Here is a 22,229-nt window from a genome sequence, read left to right as displayed (position 1 = left end):
TACTCCCTTCAGAGGACAGCACAAACAGGCTACTGTGGTTACTATTTAATGAAGATGCCAGTTGGGGACCTGTGAGACTCTTATGTACTTATCTTCTTGCTCAGTTGTGCAACGTGGCCTCCCACTTCTTTTTCTACTCTGGTTAGAGCCTGTTTGTGCTGTCCTCTGAAAAGTACAGTGCTTTTCCTTCAAAAATAAGGACATTTCAATGTGACCCCAAACTTTTGAACGGTGACCCCAAACTTTTGAACTTTTATCCTTTTTTTTGTGCAAAATCTGCTGCAGTGTTTTAAGAGAATGGGGTCGCTTCTGGTAAAATTGGCCCCAACAACAGTGGTTATGATAAATAACTTAATAATTAGATTAAAACGCAAATAATAAAACTAGCAGCTGAGAGACGCTTTAAATGGGAGGTTTTCCATCGTTATTTTTACAGTAACTTTCTAATTCAGTTATTAGTTTTTCAGAAATGCTGAACTCGTTCCCAGTGAATAACTTTTTGTCGGTGTGATTTCTGAACCCTTCCAGCTCCCTGCGCTCTCTCTGCTCCATGTCAGCTCTCTCTCTGCTCCATGTTATTCCTCAGAAACAGAACTATGTTGGTTCTGGTCCAATCATTCCGGAAGTCTGGACCCGCTACATGTTTCCCACCGTTTAACTCCTTCAACCAGGCTGAAAACCCGAACCCACAGCTCACCTCACGGCTGAAGGGTCCAGCTTCCATCCCGACAGGACTGCATCTGTTCCCGCCGAACCAGGACGTCTGCTGCTCCGGCTGGAAGCTTCCAGCGCACTTCCTAAATCTCAGATCCAAACTCCCCAACCCGGACACACACGCTGCTGCCACACATGCGTACAGCAGCCCGGGGCAGCTGGGCTTCAACAACAACAACTACTAGTTCCGCTATCATTCCTGAGATAACAGCCCGCCCACTGTAAGGCTGGAGGCTCTGCAGAGGGAGAGTCCAGCAGAAACCACAGCGCCTCTGAGAAAGACTGGACCTATGGACAGCGGCGGAGCTACACGGGCCCTAAAGGGGCCCCTATGTCCACAGACTATGACAATTCATCTCTTTCTTAAAGGAGAAGTCCGGTCATATTCAAACTTTAAAGTCATAGGGAAGACATATTGAAATGCCAAATCATTCTGGCTTAAACATGTATATAAATGTGCTCTTTATCAGACAATATTGTCCTGAAATTTAGAAAATTTCTCTAAAAAACAAACAAAAAACTAAATTAAGTTTAAAAAAGGTTAAAAAAACAATTGAAAATTTAAAAAGTAAAGTTAAAAAGTTAATACACAAAGTTGACAATTTAGGTTTATAAACTGAGGCACCGTTTGTATCAAAAATAAGCAGATGATGTATAATGTCTAGATGTTGTGCTGTTGTTGCATAGACATATGCAACACCTACATACAAAACATAGACATGCAGAATCTACATATGCAACAAATACATGTGCAACTTATTCATATGTAGACAACACATTTGCAAAAACAGCACAGCATCTAGACATTTTACATCTGCTAATTTTTGTCACAAACGGAACCTCATAATAACTAAAAAATGTCAGTGCCAGTATCAGCATTAATGCCTCTAAGGTTATGTTGCTCCCCCCCAAAAAATAATTGTTTTTCACTCTCAGAGTGTTTTTCATGAATTTATTATAGAAAAAACTTTTATTTTTAATATATTCAGGCAAGCTTGCGTTTCTTGTTATTACATTGAAATACATTTCTTAACTTTTTTGTCCTGGATTCCAATAACACTTGAAATTTTGATTATCACATAGTGCCCTATAAAGGGTTAAGTATTTTACCATATAAACCATTAGTTTAAATTAGTTAGATTGTGTTTTTTTCAGGATTTTATTTCTAGACTTATTTATTGCAACTGTTAAATATTGATTAACAGTTCACGGTAAATATCTTATGTTTTCTTTATGAAATTGACCCGAGAGATTATTTTTTTTTCTACTCACAATGAAGTAACTTTGACTTAGAGTTATATTTTGGATATGGGCCTTTTCTTGTATTTGAGTCCTTTTTAAAATCTTTTTTCAACCTCAGCATAACACCAAGTGCTGGTACTTAACCGATGACTGGGCTAATTCTGACCTGAAAACCAACACAGTCATTTTCTGTCCTTTTCTGCTGCATCAGTTCATTTTTAAATTGTCAGGTTTCTGCTGATGTTGAAATGCAAGGAAGCCTCCATGAAGCAGGTCGCTACTGAAAACAGAGCCATGATTTCAGAGCTTTAACTGGTCGTTCAGATCTATTACCTGCATTACGCCACACAAACTGTTCAACCATCATCTGCTGCATTTACTGGTTGGTGCTTCATAATCAGAGGTGTTTAGAATGACCTACACTCTGCTTCAGGTACTTCAGTTAACTTTGGAAAAAAAAAATTGTTTAGTTTTAACCTCTACTTCAATACTAATAACATTTCTAAGGCATTTCAGAAGCAAGTAGTGGTGGATGGAGAAAATTTCACAAGTTGGGCAACAGAGGTACAAAAAGTCTGGGCAAGGCAGCAATGCTTGATGTCTTTATTGAAGTATGAAGGAAATCTGTTTAAGTAAAACGATTTTAAGGTGTAGGCTAACAAATTACAGCAAATACTTCACAAATAAATAAATGAGAAGACACAAATACACAGAAAGAACTTTGATGATCATGCAGGAGTGATTCCAATCATCCCTTTGGGAGACCTTAAGAAAACAGTTGTTGGCAACAAATTGTCCCAAAAAAAGATCCAGATCTACCACTTTGGTTCATTGCTTCTGTCTGAAACAAGACCTGGGTTTGAAGGGAGACAAATCCATTCTAAAGCACATATCAAGGAGCTCATTTTGAGCCTGGATCCATATTTATTTTTGATTCTGTTCATGGTGGAGGATCCTGCTTCACAGCAGCAGGTTGAGCCAAACATCCTCTAAATGTTCAGGGTCATCTTTGAGCACCATTTCACTTTTCTTTCACCAGTTCAGCTCAGTTCTTCCAGCAGTCCACACTTTCTCTGCTCTCTTTTTCTCATCATCTTCTCCTTCTTTCCCATCGCCCGGCTTGCCACAGGTTTGCCTGCTGTGTCTAAAAGTAGCAGCAGCAGCAACCCAGACTGACAGGAGCTCATTGGATAATTTGGATCACATGTAGCCTGGTGCCAGACGCTCTGGAGGGCTTTACCGTATTATAGGAGAAGTGGCGCAAGTGAAATTAGACACTGTCGTTGGAGAACATGCGGTAATTTATAAATGTATTAAATCAGGTCGGGTCCGGATTAGACAGCAGCTTGGTCCAGATCCAGACCGTGGTCCACTAATCTGTGACCTCTGACCTGCATGATCTGGTTGTTACAATGTGGATCTGATTCTTTAAAACAAGCAGTTCCCCATTAAACCAGAGGGAGGCAGCAACGCTCCTCTCAAGTCAGCTGTCCTACAGTAACTCATTTTACAGTCTAAATGTTAATATATAATAACCAAAAACTGACCTCAGATATACAGTGATTATTTATTCACATCATCATACTAACATTTAGCATTACAAACACAGAATTTATGCTCTCTCAGAGGTTTTTTTTATTTAAATGGGGTAAATGTGAAAGTTACAGTATGTGTCTCTGCAGGTCGTCTAGAAGTCTAAAGATACACATAGCATACATGAATATTGAAGTCTAGGGAATCTACTTTATGCTTTTTAGTTTGAGTTAAACAGGTGGTATGTTTTGTGGAACATTCAGCTTTTGTTTTTTGTTTAAAACACGGGTTGTTTTGGTCATGCTTGCATTGAAAAGGCTGTTTATGTGATGTTTCTATCTGGGAAATGAAGCAGAATAAGCAACTAAATTACAGCAATTTGGCAGTTATTAAAAGGAATATAAAAGATTTAAATAGTCCAAAACATCACATTTATTGCATTTATATGAGTTGCTGGTTGATTATTGAATACTTATTAGAATTGATAATACATGATCATTTTTTTTAAAAAGAAGGACCATCCATATTTTGCAATAACCATAGCAAAATGCAAGAATGTTTTCAGTTAAGTTTTAAGTTTGACTGACTTTCTTTTTAATATACTCATTTGAATTTTTCATCTTTACTGTCTTTAACACTGGAAAAACGATCTAGTAATAAGTAAAAATATCTTAAATTAAGTGTATTTACCCTTATTTGAGCAGGTAAATGAGATTTGCCAATGGAATGAGTATTTGTACTCTTAAAATAAGATAATTAGGTAATATGCACTTTAAAGACGACAATGCATTTGTGTTTTCTTATTTTAGGTGTAAATTGTTTTGTTCCATTTGCAAGATGTCTCTTTTACCTCCACAATCCCAGAACAAATGCACTTATCTTAAGAAAAAATTATTTATCTAGTTTTGGTTTTTTTTCCAGTGAATTGCTCATGTTACTTCTATGCCCCTGCAATTTACTTTTATTTCTCCTTTTTTTCCCTCATGTAAAGAACTTTGAAATTTTATGCAACAGTAATGTACTGTATAGACTTGCCTTGGCAATTATAAAATGCTGCAGAAATGATCACAAAATACATGAATGGATTTTATTGCATTTTGATGCATATACAGTAGTAGGCATTCAGAATGTCCCCACTTTCCTTGATGGGACCTTGGTTGGTACCCTACAATTCCTTTTTAAACATCAATCTTTGTACTAAAATATTCTTTGGGGGGGATTTTGCAGGGAAGTGGGCTGCCATTCGGCTGACGTTTTACTGGGAAGGGCCGTTTTGAATGGCTGCTAGTGTATAACAAAATGCTGTTTGTACTGTAGTCAAGTTTTATTTTATCATGAAGTCTGGGTTCATTACATAGAGGTAATGTTTGTTACACTTTCTCTTATCTTTTAAGGTTTGTTCTTTGATTCACATATCAGCACACATTGTACCAATATCTCCCTTCAGGGACCAAAGTTTTTCCTGGAAATTATCATTTCTTATAGGTTCCTCTGGAGGCCCTCTTATATCGCAGAGAAGTAACCTGAAGGCCCTGAGCATCTGTGATTAGATTAGAAGGTGGTGGAGCTTTAGGAAGAAGCTGCTTTAGCTGCAGGGCCTGAATGATGCGGGTTGGAGACAATGTTAGAGTTTATCCCAGACTTAGGCTACAATCACACTTCAGGTCTTGATGCTCTACTTTTTAATGACATTTTATTTTTCTACATGGGTTTTCAAATTGATATTTACATGGAGTCACCATCAGTTCAATTCACTTCATTCTTATAAATCTAATTTACAGAAAGTTATTTCATCTTCTGTTTTGAATCCTTGTTAAAACAAAACATTTTTTTACGTGTTTGTTAGGAATTAAACATGTTTATTAAATAAGGCAGTGAGAAATGCTAAAAGAGAGAAAGATCTCCGGAGCGCTCTGTAATAAATCTCTGATATGTATTAGATTATCATTTAAAAGGTGAAGAAATTATAATAATTCTGTCAAAAATCACAACCCAGACAACTAAGAATGTAAATCAACCTTTCTTTTGCTCTATTTGGTTTTCGACTGGATGCTAAAGTCAGTATAAGGAATGGTGGAAGACGTGGAGGCGGACTCTCTGAGTTCGTCTCACATGGTTGGATTCATCTTGAAGGTCACGGTTTTTACCTCGGAGTATTCTGCCAGCGCATATTCTCCTCTAGAGGGGTCAGAACAGAAAAACACGCTCAGTGATGCAAAGTGAAAGACAGGCAACCAAATACAAATACTTCTTACAGCTCTCGTCCATTTCCCGACATCTTGTATCCTCCAAACGGCGTCTGAACATGCAGGGCGTTGTAGCAGTTTATCCTTGACAGACATAACGAGAAAAAAGGGCCACAGTTATTCTTTTTAATGTCAATATTTTCATGTTTTCTCTTAAAAACTGCAGCAGAACCAGTCAGTAAAAGCTTTTGAAGGTTTTTTTTTGTATGGAGCAAATTTTGTTCCATTATTTGAAAGAATAAAATATGAGAAAAGTTATGCTCAAAACTTTTGTTTATAGAAGTTTTTCAGAGTTTTATTTCTGGGTTGCATATTTTCAAATTCCCATTTACTTAATCACTTTGGTTGCAACAATAATGAAATAAAACCCATTCTGTAATGTAGATGCTCACCACACAGTTCCTGTCTCCATGGCTCCAGAGACAGACAGAGCTCTGTCCATGCTGGTTGTGAACACTGCGGACACCAGGCCGTAACGGGAGTCGTTTGCTCTCTCTACAGCTTCCTGTTGGCTCTTAAAGCTGAATAAAGAAAGCACAGGACCAAAGATCTGGAAGCACAAAAATAGGATTGAAAACCAGTTAAATGATGCCCAAATCTTTCCCTCTACTTTAGTAGTATTGTAAAAACAATGGAAATTCATTTTCAATTCAGTTCAGTTTATTTTATAGCAACAATTCACATCTGATCTCAAGTAACTTTAAAGAGAAAATTAATCAAGTAAACCAGACAGATCGGTTAAAAGTTTTCTATCAAAGGAAACCAAGTTGATTGCATCCAGTCATTGGCTCTTCAGCAATCCTTAAAATTGAACATGCATGAAGGGACGGTGGAGAGGAAAACTCCCTTTTAACAGGAAGAAACCTGCAGCAGAAGCAGAACCAGGCTCAGTGGGAGCAGCCTACTGCTGCAGCTGACTGGGACAGACAGAAGCAGACACACTAAAAAAAACATATAACTTCTGTATAAATATTTTCTATGTTAGAAAAGGTAAACTAAACCATTTTCACTGGTGGCTCTGTCTAGGAAAGAAACAGATATTTATCCATTTTTTGTCTGGCTTATCCCAGCTGGGGGTTGTGAGGGGTGCTGGTGCCTATCTCCAGCTGTCTATGGGCGAGAGGCGGAGTACACCCTGGACAGATCGCCAGTCCATCGTAGGGCAACGCAGAGACAAAATGGACAAACAACCATTCACACACACACTCACACCTAAGGAGAATTTAGAGAAGCCAAAGATCCTAAAAGACACAGATGAGCTCTAAGTCAGTGGAGTAGCACTGCAGTCAAAAGGGATGAAAGAGCAAATAGAGTTCCATATCTAGGAGAGAAACAGGACTAAACACTGAAAAATAGGGCCAGTGCAGAGTAAAGGCTGTAACCTCTTCCTTGGCGATCCTCATGCTGTCTTTGACCTCCGAGAAGATGGTGGGTTGAATGAAGAGGCCTTTTTCACCCACAGCGCCTCCTCCGTATTCCAGCTTAGCTCCTTCTTTTTTCCCACTCTCTATCAGGTCCATAATTTTGTCAAACTGTCGTTGGTCAATCTGATAATAATAGAAAAGGTACAAAAAAATGTTACAGGCCTGATGACCTGGTATGTTACATACAGTATACAATCCTTTTGAAACGGTCTTTAAATTGACAAAAAAGATAACTAAACAGAGCTCATTGTGACCCCTCTCTAAGCTCTTTTTCTCTTGTGAGGGTACACATGGATTTATGCAATTAGACTTGTGTGTTTAGGCGTTCATGTGGATGTAGCGTTAGCAACATTAGCAGCTGGTTATGGTTTGTTTACCATAGGGTGACCAGACGTCCTCTTTTTCCCGGACATGTAATACTTTTCATACTTAAAAAAATGTTCAGGGGGAATTTCAAAATCGTCCAGGTTTTTGGTCGACTACAGAGCAGCAGAACCGAGCCATGAGGTCCGGGGCTGGTCCGGGAATTCCAGTGGACGTGGGGAGGGAGCCAGCGGGGGATGGTGCGACAGAACCTGACCCGGTGACAGTATGCACGGTAAGGCAGGCGGGGGGAGGCATACCGTCAGTGGGTGGGGTTCAGTCGCTCTGTCCCCAGCTGGCTCTGGACCAACCCAGGACCTGATGGCTCGGTTCGAATGCCTGGTCCGGTTCCAGTCAGCCACATCTAGTCACCCTAGTTTACTGTTGTTTTCCGCTCTCTGACACAACAGGTAAAAGTTACACCAGCAGAAACACCTTCCAGCTTTTCTGGTTTGAACATAGAGACCACAGAAAAAAAACAAGCCCCTTTAACATTGCAGATTTTCTTGTAGGTTTTTACTGAGGTTTAACACCAACACACGTTTTAGAATGAAAAATTCAGGTGTCCGTGTGATGGCTGCTTTCATTAAAATGATGCTACGTTATATTACACCTATAGAGTAGGTAACTTTATAAGCTTTAGACCATAAAACCTTTGCAGGGGTGGAAAGTAATGAATTACATTTACTGTAAAACCCTTGGCCATATTTGGACGGATTATTTGTTTTCAAATGCACAAAAGGGAACAATGTGATAATGCAGTGCAACATGTGCCTGCCCAGCAAAATGGAGCTTTCGGCTTTAAAACATCAACATCCAATTTACGAAAAAATGTGGCGGTAAGTTAGTTATCATGGTGTTGTCTGTTGGACAGTAGGATTGAAATTGTTTGCACTTTATAGTACAGGTTGTGACTGTCCTTGTGCTGTGAGGAAGTATGTTCTTTAGCCCAGCTGATCTTTTGCCAGTATGGATGTCCACTGAAATACGCCTTAAAATTGATTAAAACACCTTGTGCTCAATTCGATTCATGACTCATCCTTTTTTTGCATTAAATAACTCAAAGTAACAAGTCACTTTTACTCAAATTACATTTTAAATGGAGTAATTTCGTACTTTTACTTGAGTAAATTTTGAGATGGGTAATTTTACTTTTACTCTGAGTATAATTTAGGCAAAGTAAAGATACTTTTACTCAATTACAATTTTTTAGTACTCTTTACACCTCTGAACCTTTGACAGCTGGAGATGTCCTTCTCAGTAGATGCCAAACCTATAATACAACTACCCATGTAAAGTTGTGTGGAGTAAAAAAAATGTAGAGAAATGTCTGTTCTTAGCCTCACAGGCTCCAACCGAAGGTCATGAGAGATAATAATGAGTTACACAGCCTCCTTCATGGCATGAAGGAGAGGACTGTTATTTAAATGAGATCCATCTGGCCAGTAAAATATATATTAACCTAACAGGGAACGGCCTTGATGAACTGAAGTTTTTTTTCCTCCAAATGTTCAAGTGTGAGAAAGTTCTTTAAGAAGGGGGTGGGTTGGTTCCCCTCGGGTGAGTGTAAGGTATAAATGTATGTACTGAACTTTGCCCAGTCAGAACTATATTTCTCCGTCTGAGGATGTTAGATAAATTTGAACCTTTTTTCTTGCAAGAAATGCCTTTGCCTCAGCTTCCTAACTCCACACACCTGAGTCAGGCCGGTCGTTTTTAACATGTTTAAATGTTTGGGAGTCATGTACTGCCTGTCTCATCAGTATAAATGCATGTGATCCTATTAAAGTAAAGTAAAGTTGTTTATTTCTGTTCTGTGTTTTTAGAAACCACATTTTCATCTCCCAAACCTACATTCCACCTGTATGCAGGGCTGCACTGACCATTGGGCATGTTTCCATAGGGCATCATGTTTGGGTCGACCCAAAGCAAGGCAAGTTTATTTCCGTACCCCATTCAGTATAAAGAAAATTCAAAGTGCTTTAGATGAATTAAACGATAAATAGAAGGAAAATAGAAGAATAAAAGCAAGTACAGATAAAAACATGATAAAAGCAGGCCATTATCCTCTAATAAAAAACGTATTTATCATTAAGTACCTGCTCTAATAATATTTCTTAAATAACTGATCAATTCATAAAAGGGTAACCTAAATATAAAATTCAAAGATAAAGTTAGATCCACGCAAGGATGATACACAAAATGTTTTCTTTCTGCATTAAGTTATTCTGTACATTTTCGATTTTGGTCTTCATTATACGACATTTTCCCTACAATTATTGTGTTTTTTCGAGTAAATGTTTATTTTCAAATAACAGATCTGATGATACGATCAGTTAGTTAATATTCATGTAGCCTTTATACATAACAATTCTTTTTATGATTTATGAATTTCTTTTTTATTATTTTTGAAACCACTAAAGATGCCCTCATATTCTCTGGAATGCTACCCATACGTCCAACGAATCATGGAGGGCCGCCACGATTAAAAGTGCCCAGGCCCTTTTTCAGACCCAGTTCAGCCCTGTCTGCCTCTCCTGACTCTGCCTTATGGGATCCTGGCTTTATAGCAGTGTTCTAACCAAAACTCCAGAGCGAACTTATCTGTCAGTAAATATGTTTTGTTCTGGTTTTAATTTTATTTTTTTCTTTAAATTTCAGGTCACTAATCTAGAAAGCTGTATAAGTAACAAGTTCAGCTTTCATACCTGAGGCCCGTGTGTTGTCCGTGGGTCCAGAGGGTCTCCTATGACGATCTTCTTGGCCTTTTCTACGCTAAGACGCACAAACTCTTCATAAATGCTTTCCTGCACAAAGACCCGTGAAGCAGCTGTGCAGCACTGGCCTTGGTTGTAAAAAGCTCCTTTCTGAATCTCCTCCACAGCCAGCTGCACTGCGGATACACAGACAAGTGCTACGGGTCAGTCACTCAGTGATCTTCTTGATCTGCAAGAATATGGTTACCTATAGTACTCAATATTGATCAAAGATATTATATTTTAGAGAAACGCTTTTAAATACCGGTACCATAATATTCATTAAAAGTCTTTGAACATTGATAAAGGTCTCGAGTTATCTTTGCCCCTGCAAGTTCAGCAAACATACATAAACACCCTACATGCACCCTATAGCCTGTCTGCTAACCGGACAAAAACTATGATAATTTTTACTTACAGTCACAGTCATCAAACACAATGCAGGGATTCTTTCCTCCCAGCTCCAAAGTTACCCTCTTCAAGTTACTTTTAGCTGCAGCCTCTTTGATCAGCTGTCCGACCTGAAAGCAATAAACTCCCCTTACAGTTTGTTGCAATAATAAAGACATAAAAATGAAATATGTGCTGGTTAGCATATTCGTAATGAATATTAAAAATAAAAGCTATAAATTACCTATCAAAAAATCATACCATTTATGTTTCTAATTACTTTATGGGGATTTAAACTAAAGTTGGATAAAATCTGGTTCAAGAAATGTATAAAAAATAAGGTGTTTTCATTGTCCTATAGGGAGATATGTGGAACTACATTGGGGACATAAAGTTTGCTCCTAAAATATATTTTTTTAATGAAAAAAAAAAATTAAATTAAAAATAATTTTTTTGAAACTGAAAAAAAAAAAAAAAATTTTACTGACAATTATTTTGGAGACTGAAAACGTTCAAAACCAAAAATATAGTTGAAACAAAAAAACATATATATTTATATTGATCAAAAATAAAATGCAAAAAGAATCACACTCGGAAAAGGTTTAAACCCTTCTATTCAGATAGGTATTTTTATTTTTTGAGTTTCAAAGTTCTTGCCCCTGGGTGTGGGGGCGGGGCCTAAATAGCAGGGCTTAGGTGCCTTGACAAAATGTTCTGCTTTCATAAACCAATGGAACTATAAATATCGTCAAAGCATCGTGGATATTCTATATTTATCCGAATAATGTTAAAAAGAATAACATACTTTTTTAGATTCTGAGAACTTTTTTATTTTGAAAAAAATCTTGTTTTTTCTGAGTCAAAAATACTTTTCTGCTTTAGAAGTACGGTATTTTCGGTCACAAAAAAATTATAAATTATTCTATTTTTGCCAAAGATGAGGGAACAACAAAACAACAAAGCAGCACTGAGTGACTGCAGAGGTGGAGTAAATATGAGAGACTGAACCAAGACAGGCTAAACAACAGATTGGAAGCAGGTGTGGGCAAGACCAACTAGGAGGAAGTCAAGGGGAAAGGAAAACAAGGGCAAGGGTGCAACAGAGGGTAGCTAAAGAACTAAACACTGGTAGAAATAAACTACAAAGGCACAGAACACAAAGAAACGTAAAAAAAAACAAAACCAAGCAGAGAGCAGAACCCTGACACTGACCTCTCAAATGGCTCTTAAATATAAAACCACTTATTTTACCATATATCAGGCTTCAATAATTGCTAAAAAATTATTTAGCAGAACCTTTTCCTCATGAATTCACGCACCTCCGTGGAGCCAGTGAAGGCCACTTTATCGATTCCACCATGGATGGCAATGGCTGCCCCGGCTGTGGATCCAAACCCTGGAACGATGTTAACAACTCCAGGAGGGAACTCTGCCTGAGAAAAGGAGATCCAGAGAGCAGATTGAAGCAGGAGATCAGAGTCTACCCGACCAAACATTAAACACCACCAGGAGCTATTTATGCTGATCAGACCCGAAACATTAAGTCAGGGGGGAAAACACAACATGAAGAAAACCTTTCTACTTATGGCTGACGTTCCGACTTTTGACACTTTACAGCAGATCTGCCTCATTTTAAACAGCATGTTGGATTAATAGAATTTTAAAGGATTTCTTTTTTTTTTTGAAGGACGATCCAGAAAAAAAAAAGCCACTGAAAAAAATGTAAACATTAAACGATTATTTGTTTTATGTAAACATAAAACAAATAATTTGAAATTGAAAGATTATTTGGATGCTGAGGAAAAAATATCTAAAATTGAAAAGTATTTCTGAAACTGAAAAAAATAAGACTTGAAATCAAGAATTGTTTAAAACTTCTCAGATTATATAGAAGAATTTTGATTAAGAAACTACATAAAAATCCCATAAATATAGAATATTAATGATGATACATCTTCCTCTCATGGTTCTGCATAAACCAGCTGAAAATACAATGTCCAGGCAGCTAAGATGTCAATCGTCGGTAAAAAAAAATTATCTGAAAATAAGTTTCAAACATTTTTTTTTTCAGTTTCAATTTTTTGGGGGTTTTTTTCAACCAGAAAACATCTTTGAGTTTAGTTTAGAAAATGTTCTTTTTTTAGTTAAAATTATTATAAAATATTTTCAATTCTTATTGTTACATTTCTAAAGCTCTTAATGGTAATATTTCACTTACTGAGCTTCTCTGTTTTGAGACGAAGTCCATGGAGGTAAAATGAGGCCATAAAGTTTTTTGAAAAAATATTTAATAAAAAAAAAAAGAAAGTAATAGGAAATAATTTAAAACTTGTCAACAAAGGATTTAGAACTAAAAAGTATTTTGGAACCTGAGAAAGAGAAAATAAAACAGTAAAATCGAAATAAAGTTACTGGAAACTGAAATATATTTTTCATATTTTTCACTTGCCAAAAGTTTTCAGACTTGAAGCTTCTTTTCAGTCTTAAGTATTTCTTTCAGCGTCAGATCAGCTTTTTTTCAGTTTGAAACTGCTGGCTTTCTAGCGTGACGGCGGCAGGTAGATGACTTATAGCTTAGGTGCCTGGATGAACATATTTCCAGCTGTTGCATTCAGGAACAGTAGGAACTACAAATGTCTTCAAAGCATCATCTATATTAAATATTTTTGTTATTTTGTTTTAAATAAACATCTTCTGTTAAATCTGAGAAGTTTTCACATTTTTTTCTGTTTCCAAATAATCTCTTCATTTGAAAAGATGTTTTTTTCTGTTTAAAGTTTCAATTTCATATGCAAACTTTATGGCACCAATTTGGCTCCATAATCTTTCTCCTTTTTCTTAAACTCTCTGAATACTAAATATGAAGTTAAATTGTCTGTTAAACCGTAGCTGTTTGGGTTGAAGACGTTTCAGACCTCTTTGATCAGTGACCCGATGTGTAGAGCTGTAAGGGGGGTCTGCTCTGCAGGTTTAACGACCACGGTGTTTCCACAACTCAACGCTGGAGCAATCTTCCACATGAGCATCAACAGGGGGAAGTTCCACTGGAGGAGACATGAAGAAAAATATGTGGTCAAGACAAAGTTCCTCTCAGTAAATATGTGTTTAAAACCCTACTGGTATAAAAAAGGTAAATGTTCTCTAATCTTTATCAGATCCAAAAGCACTTCACACTACATTCACTAATTTACTCACACTGATGGTGGTGAGAGCATTATTGCCACAGCTGCCCTGGTTGAATGAAGCAAGGCTGCTTATGTGCTCAAACCAGCAACCCACCAGTTAAAGCAGGCATCCCCAAACTCGGTCCTCGAGGGCCGCTGTCTTGCAGGTTTTAGAGGTTTCCTTGCTCCAGCACAGCTGATTTTAATTGAAAGCTGATTAACAGGCTTTTGCTCAACTGCAATCATTATAATCAGCTTTGCTAAAGGAGGGAAACCTCTAAAACCTGCAGGACAGCGGCCCTCGAGGACCGAGTTTGGGAAAGCCTGAGTTAAAGACCGCCCACTAAGCACTATCCGCTAACTACTGAGTGACACACACAATAAGGTCACACCCATAGCTGTAGAGCAGACCTGGGCATTTTACGGCCCGCGGGCCACATCCGGCCCGTTGGCTGTCCCTGTCTGGCCCACATGAAGTCAAGTAAATTAAAACATAAATCAAAAAATAGGCCTATTTAATCTGAGCATGAGATACGGCAGTATTACTTTTATTTTGAAAAGACTGCCATTGCTTTTTTTTTGTTTATGTTTACATAGTGACGCACATGCGTAAGCGAACAGCGACAGGTGATGCTCATAAGAAAAAAAAGTGATGCTGGTAAGCTCGCCCTCAACATGTCAGCCCACGGCAAAAAGAGGAAAATCGACACAGAATGCCACGTTTTCAACAAGACATGGATTGCTAAATATTTATTTACAGAAGTCAAAGGTAAAGCCGTCTGCTTAGTTTGTGGTGTACAGGTCGCCGCGCTTAAGGATTACAATTTGAACCGCCACTACGTGACCAAACATGAGGAGAAATACAAGAACTTGTCTGACCAAGAGCGTGCAAAGGAGTCGGATGCCTTGCTAGCTAAGCTGCAAAACCAACAAGGACTTTTTACAAAACTTTGCACATCCAGAGATGCAGCTGTCAAGACAAGTTATGTCATATCCCACAAAATCGCTAGAAAAAGTAAGCCGTTTTCTGACGGGGAGTTTATTAAGGAATGTTTGTTGGACTCTGCTGCCTTAATATCCCCGGAGAACGTGCCTCTCTCACGACGGACTGTAACGAGGAGGGTGGAGGACATTGCGGGGAATCTGGAACTTCAGCTTAAGAACAGAGCGGTCAGCTTCGACAAATTTTCCCTTGCTTTGGATGAAAGCTGCGATGTAAGTGACAATGCCCAGCTACTTATTTTCATACGTGGGATATCTGCGGACTTTAAAATCACGGAGGAGCAGGCAGCCATGCAGTCAATGAAAGGGACAACAACCGGGAGTGATTTATTCACGGAGCGTGTTTGGACAAGTTGGAACTAAAATGGGACAAGCTGGCATGTGTGACAACAGATGGTTCTGCAAATCTGACTCGGAAAAATGTTGGACTTTTGAAGAGAATGCAGAATAAAGTGACAGAAATTAACCTTGAGCAGAAATTGACATTTTTGCATTGTATAATACATCAAAAAGTGTTGTGTAAGTCAGTGTTAAAAATGAACCATGTTGTTGATGTTGTAAATAAAACGGTTAACTTCAGCAGGGCAAGAGCATTGAATCACAGACAGTTTGTTTCACTCTTGGAGGAAAGAGAGATTGAACATTGTGACATAGGCTACCACACAGCTGTCAGGTGGCTCAGCCTGGGCAAAGTACTGAAAGGTTTCTGGGACCTGAGAAAAGAGATACACGAGTTCTGTGTGAAGAAAGGAAAATACATTCCAAAGCTTTCAGATCCAGACTGGTTTGCAGACCTTGGTTTTGCTGTGGATGTGACAGCACTAATGAATGAACTAAATGTCAAACTGCAGTGCAGAGGCCTTTTTGTACATGAAATGTACAGTTCAGTAAAGGCTTTCATGAGGAAATTGCAGCTTCTCTCAAGCCAAGTTAAGGACAACATTCTCACCCACTTGCCAACACTGAAGGACGTCACAAAATCAGCTGATCACTTCGAAAAGTACTCATCCATGTTAGAAGCATTGCATGGTGAGTTTTCAAGGCGATTTCAGGACTTTAAAACAGTTGAGAATGAAATGCACATGGTTACTTCTCCATTCACCTGCAGTGTGGAGAATGCACCCATGTTCAGATGGAACTGATTGACCTGCAGTCTGACACACTTCTGGCAGAGCACTTTAAGTCAGTCTCACTGCTTGACTTCTACTCTTCCCTCAAAGAGGAGAACTTTCCACACATGAGGAGGCATGCTCAGAAGATCCTCGTCCACTTTGGATCTACTGTGAACAGACATTCTCAGTGATGAAGTTCAACAAGTCCAGATACAGATCCTCTATCACTGATGACCACCTCTCAGCTGTCCTGCGCTTATCCACCTCAGACATTCAGCCAGATTTCAATGCACTTGTTCAAGCCCAGAGCAGGCTGGATTTTTCCCACTGAGCATGTAAAATGAACTGTAAAACATCAAAAGCATTTATTGCTTTTTGCATGAAGTTGACAGTTGCTTATCTTTAATATACTGTATTTGGGAAAATTAACGTGTTAAAAATAAAATGAAACACTGATACAATTATTGTTTCTTCCATTAAATTCTATTAAATTCTATGTTTTTTACAATAGGAAAAATTAATACTGAGCAGAATTAAGCTCATGTTATTGTTGGTTCGGCCCTCCAACACAAGTCAGTTTTCTTGTGTGGCCCCTTTTAAAAATTAATTGCCCACCCCTGCTGTAGAGGGTGCCTTTATATAAGGTGGGGGAGTATAAGCAAGAATGGGACGGCCTCTTCCCTCCGACGGAAAAAGAACGCAGTTGTTGCTAAGACAACACAGTAATGCCGCATGTGGCTGTAGCTCTGTGTCGCAGGTTTTTACAAAGAGGACCTTCCCTTTAGGGATTAAAGATGTATTTTTTTTCTTTTTCTTAACTTGTGGTTTTCCATCAGTGTGATGAAGATGCACCAAACTGTGGAACATTTGGAAGAATTTATTTCCTCCGCCATTAGTTCGCCGTTACACCTGCTGCCCAAATTCCTGTGAGCCTTCACTCATGTAGGCTTTCTATTTAAGGGCTGAACGGTCCACTCACCCTACCCACTACGTGGTTTGAGACGTCACCTTAATAGGGCGGGGCCTTTGCACAAACGGAGGATTAGTACTTAGGGGAAGTGTTTAGGGGCTAGTTTGGTATTGGCGCCCCCTACCTCCTGAATCAGCAGCGCCTTTCTGTTTAACGATGACATTTTTTAAGTTACTTTCACAACCAGATTTATTCAGGTACATATGATCAACACTAATTAGTCCATACATTCAGTCATATGTAAGAAGGTGGAACAGTATAAGGAACAAGGTGTCAGGATCTGAGGCTGATACTGAACTGCAAAACTGTAGCAATGTTCATAGCTTCTTTTGCTAGCTTACAGTAGCAGCCATTCAAAGGGCCTTCCCAGTCAAACGCCAGCCGAATAGCAGCCAACTTCCCTGCAACTCTCAGCAACTTCCAGCCACTGGAATGGCCCCCTCCTTCTCCTGGGCATGCATTTTATTTACTCTGACTGCACCCTTTCACTGAATTACAAGGTCTGACCGGGACATTAAGATCTCTTTAGGTCTTAATCTCCACATATTGTGGCAGAAATAATATTTTAGTACAAAGATTGATGTTTAAAAAGGAATTGTAGGGGACCAGCCAAGGACTCATCAATTCAATTCAGTTTATTTCTATATCAACAATTCAAATCTGCTAAAAGAGCTGAGTTACTCTCAATATCTATTTTTTAATCAACTGTCAAAGTGTTATTTCTTCATTAAATTCTTTTAAAACCTTCATTAACTAAACGTTTTCTTCAGTTGCAATGGCAAACGGCAAATTTTCAAAGACTTTATGACACCTGCTGCATTTCTTCTGATGAGATACAGCCTTTAGTCGTTTCAGTTTATTTCTATAGCTCCAATTCCCAACACATGCCATATCAAGGCACTTTACAGTTCACCAGATCATACAGTCAAATTGATTCAAAGTTTTCTATCTAAGGAAAACTAGATGATTGCATCGACTCATTGACTTGAAGGCAATCCCTCACACTAAGCATGCTAGTAGTGACAGTGGAGAGGAAAAACCCCCCTTTAACAGGAAGAAACCTCCAGCAGAACCAGGCTCAGTGTGAGCGGCCATCTGCCGAGGTCGACTGGGGTTCAAGGAGACAGAAGCAAAGATACAAAAGGCAACACAGCTAGGCAGACGAGCTCCGAGCCAGCTCCCATGTCAGAGCATGAAGAGAGCACATCCAGCCAGTCACAGTCAGAGAAACAGGACTACACTGAAAAACAGGCTGATCTCCAACATTTTTAAACAAAGGTGTTGGTTGCAGCAGCACAGCTTTCCACATCAAGGAAAGTGGGGAGCGTTTGAATGGCTACTACTGTATTTTGCTAGCTCCTTTCCTTCACCTTTCATGGGGTCAAAGTAAAACTCTATCCAGGGTAGGAAAGGAGTTCTGGACTGCTGAGGAGAATCCAGAAAATCTCCAGCCTTCTAGAAGTCATTATGCAACAAATGATGCTCGATGAATTGGAACTACAGCCTTTAGAAAAACAACAGCAGAACCAGAAATGTAGAGAACAGCTTAAGCTCTGTGCTCTGAAACCCAAAACTTAAGAAGGTATTAGCATGTTTCACACAGACTACATAAAGAGGAAATAATGTGTTATTGTTAAATTGGATGAGGTGGGGCATGCTTGGCTACAATTTGACAAAATACATACATTTACCCAGGGCAAAAAAATGCAGAAAAGCATAACCCAAATGTAAAGAATTTTCAAACCCAGCGTTTGGGTAAACAAATAAAACCCTGCATCTTTTAGACTGTAACATCAGCATCACAAACAGGATTCATTTGGAAATAAAAAACTGATCTGTTGTACCCAACGCTTGCTGACATGGAGCTCTCTGTGAATGCACCTACATGTTTCCACTGTCCTCTACCTAAAAAATAAATAGGACTTACTGGAATTATGGCTCCACAGACGCCAACAGGTTCATGTTTGGTTATGGACATGAAGGTTTTATCTGTTGAGAAAAGAAAAAGTTATCTAAGCCTTCTGGAAAAGCTCTACATTTGTCTGTTTATTAATGTTATTTCTTATCCTTTATTATCCTTTTTAGAGTTTATACTAAATCATACAGAACGTCACACTGTGTCATGGTTCTGGTTCTATTCAAGTTTTATCTGAGTTTTCATTGGTCTTATTTCCATTTTGCTTTATTCTAGTTATTTTTGGTTGTGTTTGAGGTAGTCTTAGGTATTTCTTGTTTGCCCTCTGCTGCCCCCTTGTGTCAGTCTCCTTTTCCCCTACCCCCCTTCTAGTCTCCTCTGTTTACACCTGCTCCCAATCTGCTGATTAGCCTGGTCTTTATTTCTCTCTCCCATATATTCTCCTCCTGTTCAGTCACTCTTTGCTGGGTTTTTTGTAATTTCTTTGCCCCCTTGTTGTGAGTATTCTTGGCTTCCAGTATTTTTTTTTTATTTTGTGGATTTATTTTTTTGAGATTTTTGGGATTCTGTTTCCCTTTTAGTTAATTAAATCTAGCAAGAAACCACCTCAGCTCTCAGCTTCAGTGTCTGCATTTGGGTCCTGTCAAACCTCCCCCACCGTGACACAGCTCAAGTCGGTGCCTCTTAAATCAGTAAGTTGTGATCTATAGATTTTAAACCAGCAGACCTTGACTTCATGCTTGGCTTTCTGGACAGATTTGCTTTGAGAACAGTTTCCTTTGATCTGCTGATGAAATTTAGCTATAATCAGTGGTAGACAAAGTCCTTAACAGTATTGTTTGAGTATAAGTATTGATACTTGTGGTCAAATCTTACTCAACTACAAGTAAAAGTTGCTCTTTTAAACATCCACTCAAGCTAAAGTACGGAACTACTTACTTTTGAAAATACTGAAATATTTAAAAGTACTTGAGTATTAAAAAAAATCCAAATTACATTTTCTAATATCAGTAAATTTCTGTGTAACTTTCAGAGCAATTTTTAAGAACCTTGTAATTTTCAGAAACCACCTGATATATTGATGCGTAGATCTGTCTGCTACAAATTCTACATCACCTGTACAGAACTTCAGCATGAAAAGGCTACAAAAACTAAGACAGCTACTATGATTATTATTTCTTATTCAAAAAGAAAACAGGAGTGTCTTGATTCTCTTCAAACGTTTCCTACATTTGTGGAATTTTATTAAATCTCTAAAACGGTGGTTCCTAATTCAGTCCTAAAGGCCGCTATCTTACATTTTATAATTGCATTTCAAGAAAGAAACTGAGACAAAAGGAACAAGTAATTAGGAGCTCCCAAGAAATTGAGTGAAGTGAAAGTTATAAGTACCCCTGCAAAAAAAATCAAGTAAACATACTCAAAAAAAGTACCGTGACCAAGTAAATGTACTTGTTACTTTCCACCATTGCCTATTATCCACATAACAGTTTTTAAAGTCGTAGGTAAGCGACTGTTCCAACCGTTGCATTTCCAAATTCTCCCAAGTGGTGCCCGACTTTACACGAGTGAATAAAGTGAATGTGATTGGTCGTTTATCAAAGGGGCGGGGTTGTTGTGGCAGAGGGTTCACTATTTGGTTGTGGTCGGTTTCTCTGAAGCATCTTGCTAACCAGTTAGCAACTTAGTGCTAGTAGGTTCCCAATGGGAAATTCCATTGGGACCAAGTAGCACTACATTGGTGACTTAGAAATGACACTGTCAAGGAACGCTATGGACAGAGGAAACATGCAAGAGGAGGAGAGTTTTGTGTCGGAGGACGTGGATGAGTCTCCTCTGTCACACATTGTTTATTTAGAGGAGGAAAGGGGGGGTGAAGATGTGGAAGAGGACGCCAGGGCGGCAGAAGCTTGGTTTGGTGTAGAAGGCTTACAGCCGTACATGTTTGAGCCCTTGCCTCACAGCGCTGCCAGTTCTGTTAGCTCTACGCCTGCCGAAGACACAAATGTCTATCCCCGTGAACACTGGGACGGAACTCAACGAGAGAAGAAATTATTCTTATTTCAACCGTTGCGTATATTAGCTGCAACATATGAATCAAGATGCAACAACCAAAAAATTTGATTGACAGATGACCGTTGATATATGATTGGCCGAATTTAGATGTTCAGGCTGAAGTATAACTAACTGGAATATTTTATTTTTTTTAAATAGAAATGTTCAAAATTTTGTAACAATAAGTCTGACAAAGAAATTTATACATGTGTTATATACACGACAGAATGATTTGACATTTAAATATGACTTCCCTAGACTTTAACGAGCATGTGTTCTGTAACTCATATATTTATTTATTTTGTGAGCTTTTACGACACTAGTGGCTCGTTTTATGGACAGTAGGCTGCCAGGAAAGGGGGTATGAGATGGGGAGATGCATGCAGCAAAGTACCACAGGTGGGATTCAAGCCTGGGTCGCCCGTGTCGAGGATTAGGGCCTCCATACATGGGTTATGTGTGCTAACCTTGTTGAAAACCATCCTAAACTGTCTGTCTGAATATTGGGTCCAAGTTTCTGAGGTAGTTACAGTTTGAAAATATGGAAAGCGGAATTAAACCCACAACCTTACAATAAGAGTAAAGCCACTCTTTTCGCTGCCGCCCTTTGATGGGGATTTTTTTTGTGTGTGCATCTTGGACACATTCAGATTCTTGTCATCGTTATTTAAGTTTAGTAAATTTAATAAAAATAATGATTCTAAATCATCCCATTATGGGTGATTTAGTTCACAAGGAGATGACCATGTCCTCAGGAAACGAAAAAGGGAAATGTTGCATAACTGATGGTTTGATTCCACACACACTCACCCACAGGAACCGTCCTGCCATGAATCTTGTCGGCCCAGCCTGCGTAGTAACGCAGAGTTTCAATGCTGCCTTCCAGGTCAATGAAGAAAGCCTGGAGGAACGGTTTCCCCGTGTCCAGGCTCTCCAAGGTCTAAAGAATCAACAGGAGGCTGCAATCAGTCCTTTTACTTTTTCTGTAGATTTTACAAACTTTCCAACTGATCCCAAAAATAATGACCCCTAAAAATACATGTAGTTACATTCATTTATAAATTAAAGGTATAATGGAGGATTTTCATCACCAGAATGATTGCCAATTAGGTGGACCACTTATTTTGATGATCCAACCGGAAAAGGAACATCCTCCAATATACCTTATCTTTAAAATACAATAAAACAAATTTAAATGACACTAATTTATTTCAAAATTTTAATATGATTCCATTCATTTTATTGGTATATTTAATATTTGAATAATGTAATTGATAAATGGATATAAATGTTACCTCTATTTTGTCAAGTTAGTTTTTAATGCGATATTCATATTTATAATT

At 38.5% G+C, this 22,229-nt stretch overlaps 2 protein-coding genes across 4 annotated transcripts in view; both read right to left on the bottom strand.

Moving 5' to 3' along the window:
- lrrk1 (leucine-rich repeat kinase 1) overlaps positions 1 to 928 on the bottom strand; it is a 90,252-nt gene extending 89,324 nt beyond the window's left edge. Inside the window, exon 1 of the mRNA XM_015378367.1 lies at positions 698 to 928. The gene's annotated coding sequence lies outside the window, so the exon portion shown is untranslated. The remainder of the gene's footprint in view (positions 1 to 697) is intronic.
- Positions 929 to 5,547: 4,619 nt separating this feature from the next.
- The window catches only part of aldh1a3 (aldehyde dehydrogenase 1 family member A3), a 28,992-nt gene continuing 12,310 nt past the window's right edge, over positions 5,548 to 22,229 (bottom strand). Inside the window, exons 4-13 of one of the 3 annotated variants that reach the window (XM_015378349.1) lie at positions 21,697 to 21,826; positions 18,844 to 18,905; positions 13,584 to 13,712; positions 11,988 to 12,101; positions 10,697 to 10,799; positions 10,231 to 10,415; positions 7,118 to 7,282; positions 6,128 to 6,285; positions 5,745 to 5,819; positions 5,548 to 5,667 (exon numbers count right to left, since the gene is read on the bottom strand). In XM_015378349.1, the coding sequence (XP_015233835.1) occupies positions 5,598 to 5,667; positions 5,745 to 5,819; positions 6,128 to 6,285; positions 7,118 to 7,282; positions 10,231 to 10,415; positions 10,697 to 10,799; positions 11,988 to 12,101; positions 13,584 to 13,712; positions 18,844 to 18,905; positions 21,697 to 21,826 (1,191 nt within the window). In that variant the 3' untranslated portion in view covers positions 5,548 to 5,597. The remainder of the gene's footprint in view (positions 5,668 to 5,744; positions 5,820 to 6,127; positions 6,286 to 7,117; positions 7,283 to 10,230; positions 10,416 to 10,696; positions 10,800 to 11,987; positions 12,102 to 13,583; positions 13,713 to 18,843; positions 18,906 to 21,696; positions 21,827 to 22,229) is intronic. The other 2 variants (XM_015378351.1, XM_015378350.1) reach the window with 2 other exon arrangements.

This window comes from Cyprinodon variegatus, unplaced genomic scaffold (genome assembly GCF_000732505.1).
Source record: "Cyprinodon variegatus isolate N-32 unplaced genomic scaffold, C_variegatus-1.0 Scaffold171, whole genome shotgun sequence".
Lineage (NCBI taxonomy): Eukaryota > Metazoa > Chordata > Actinopteri > Cyprinodontiformes > Cyprinodontidae > Cyprinodon > Cyprinodon variegatus.
The sequence above is the reverse complement of the archived record's forward strand: the minus strand, read 5'-3'. Positions and strand labels throughout refer to the sequence as shown.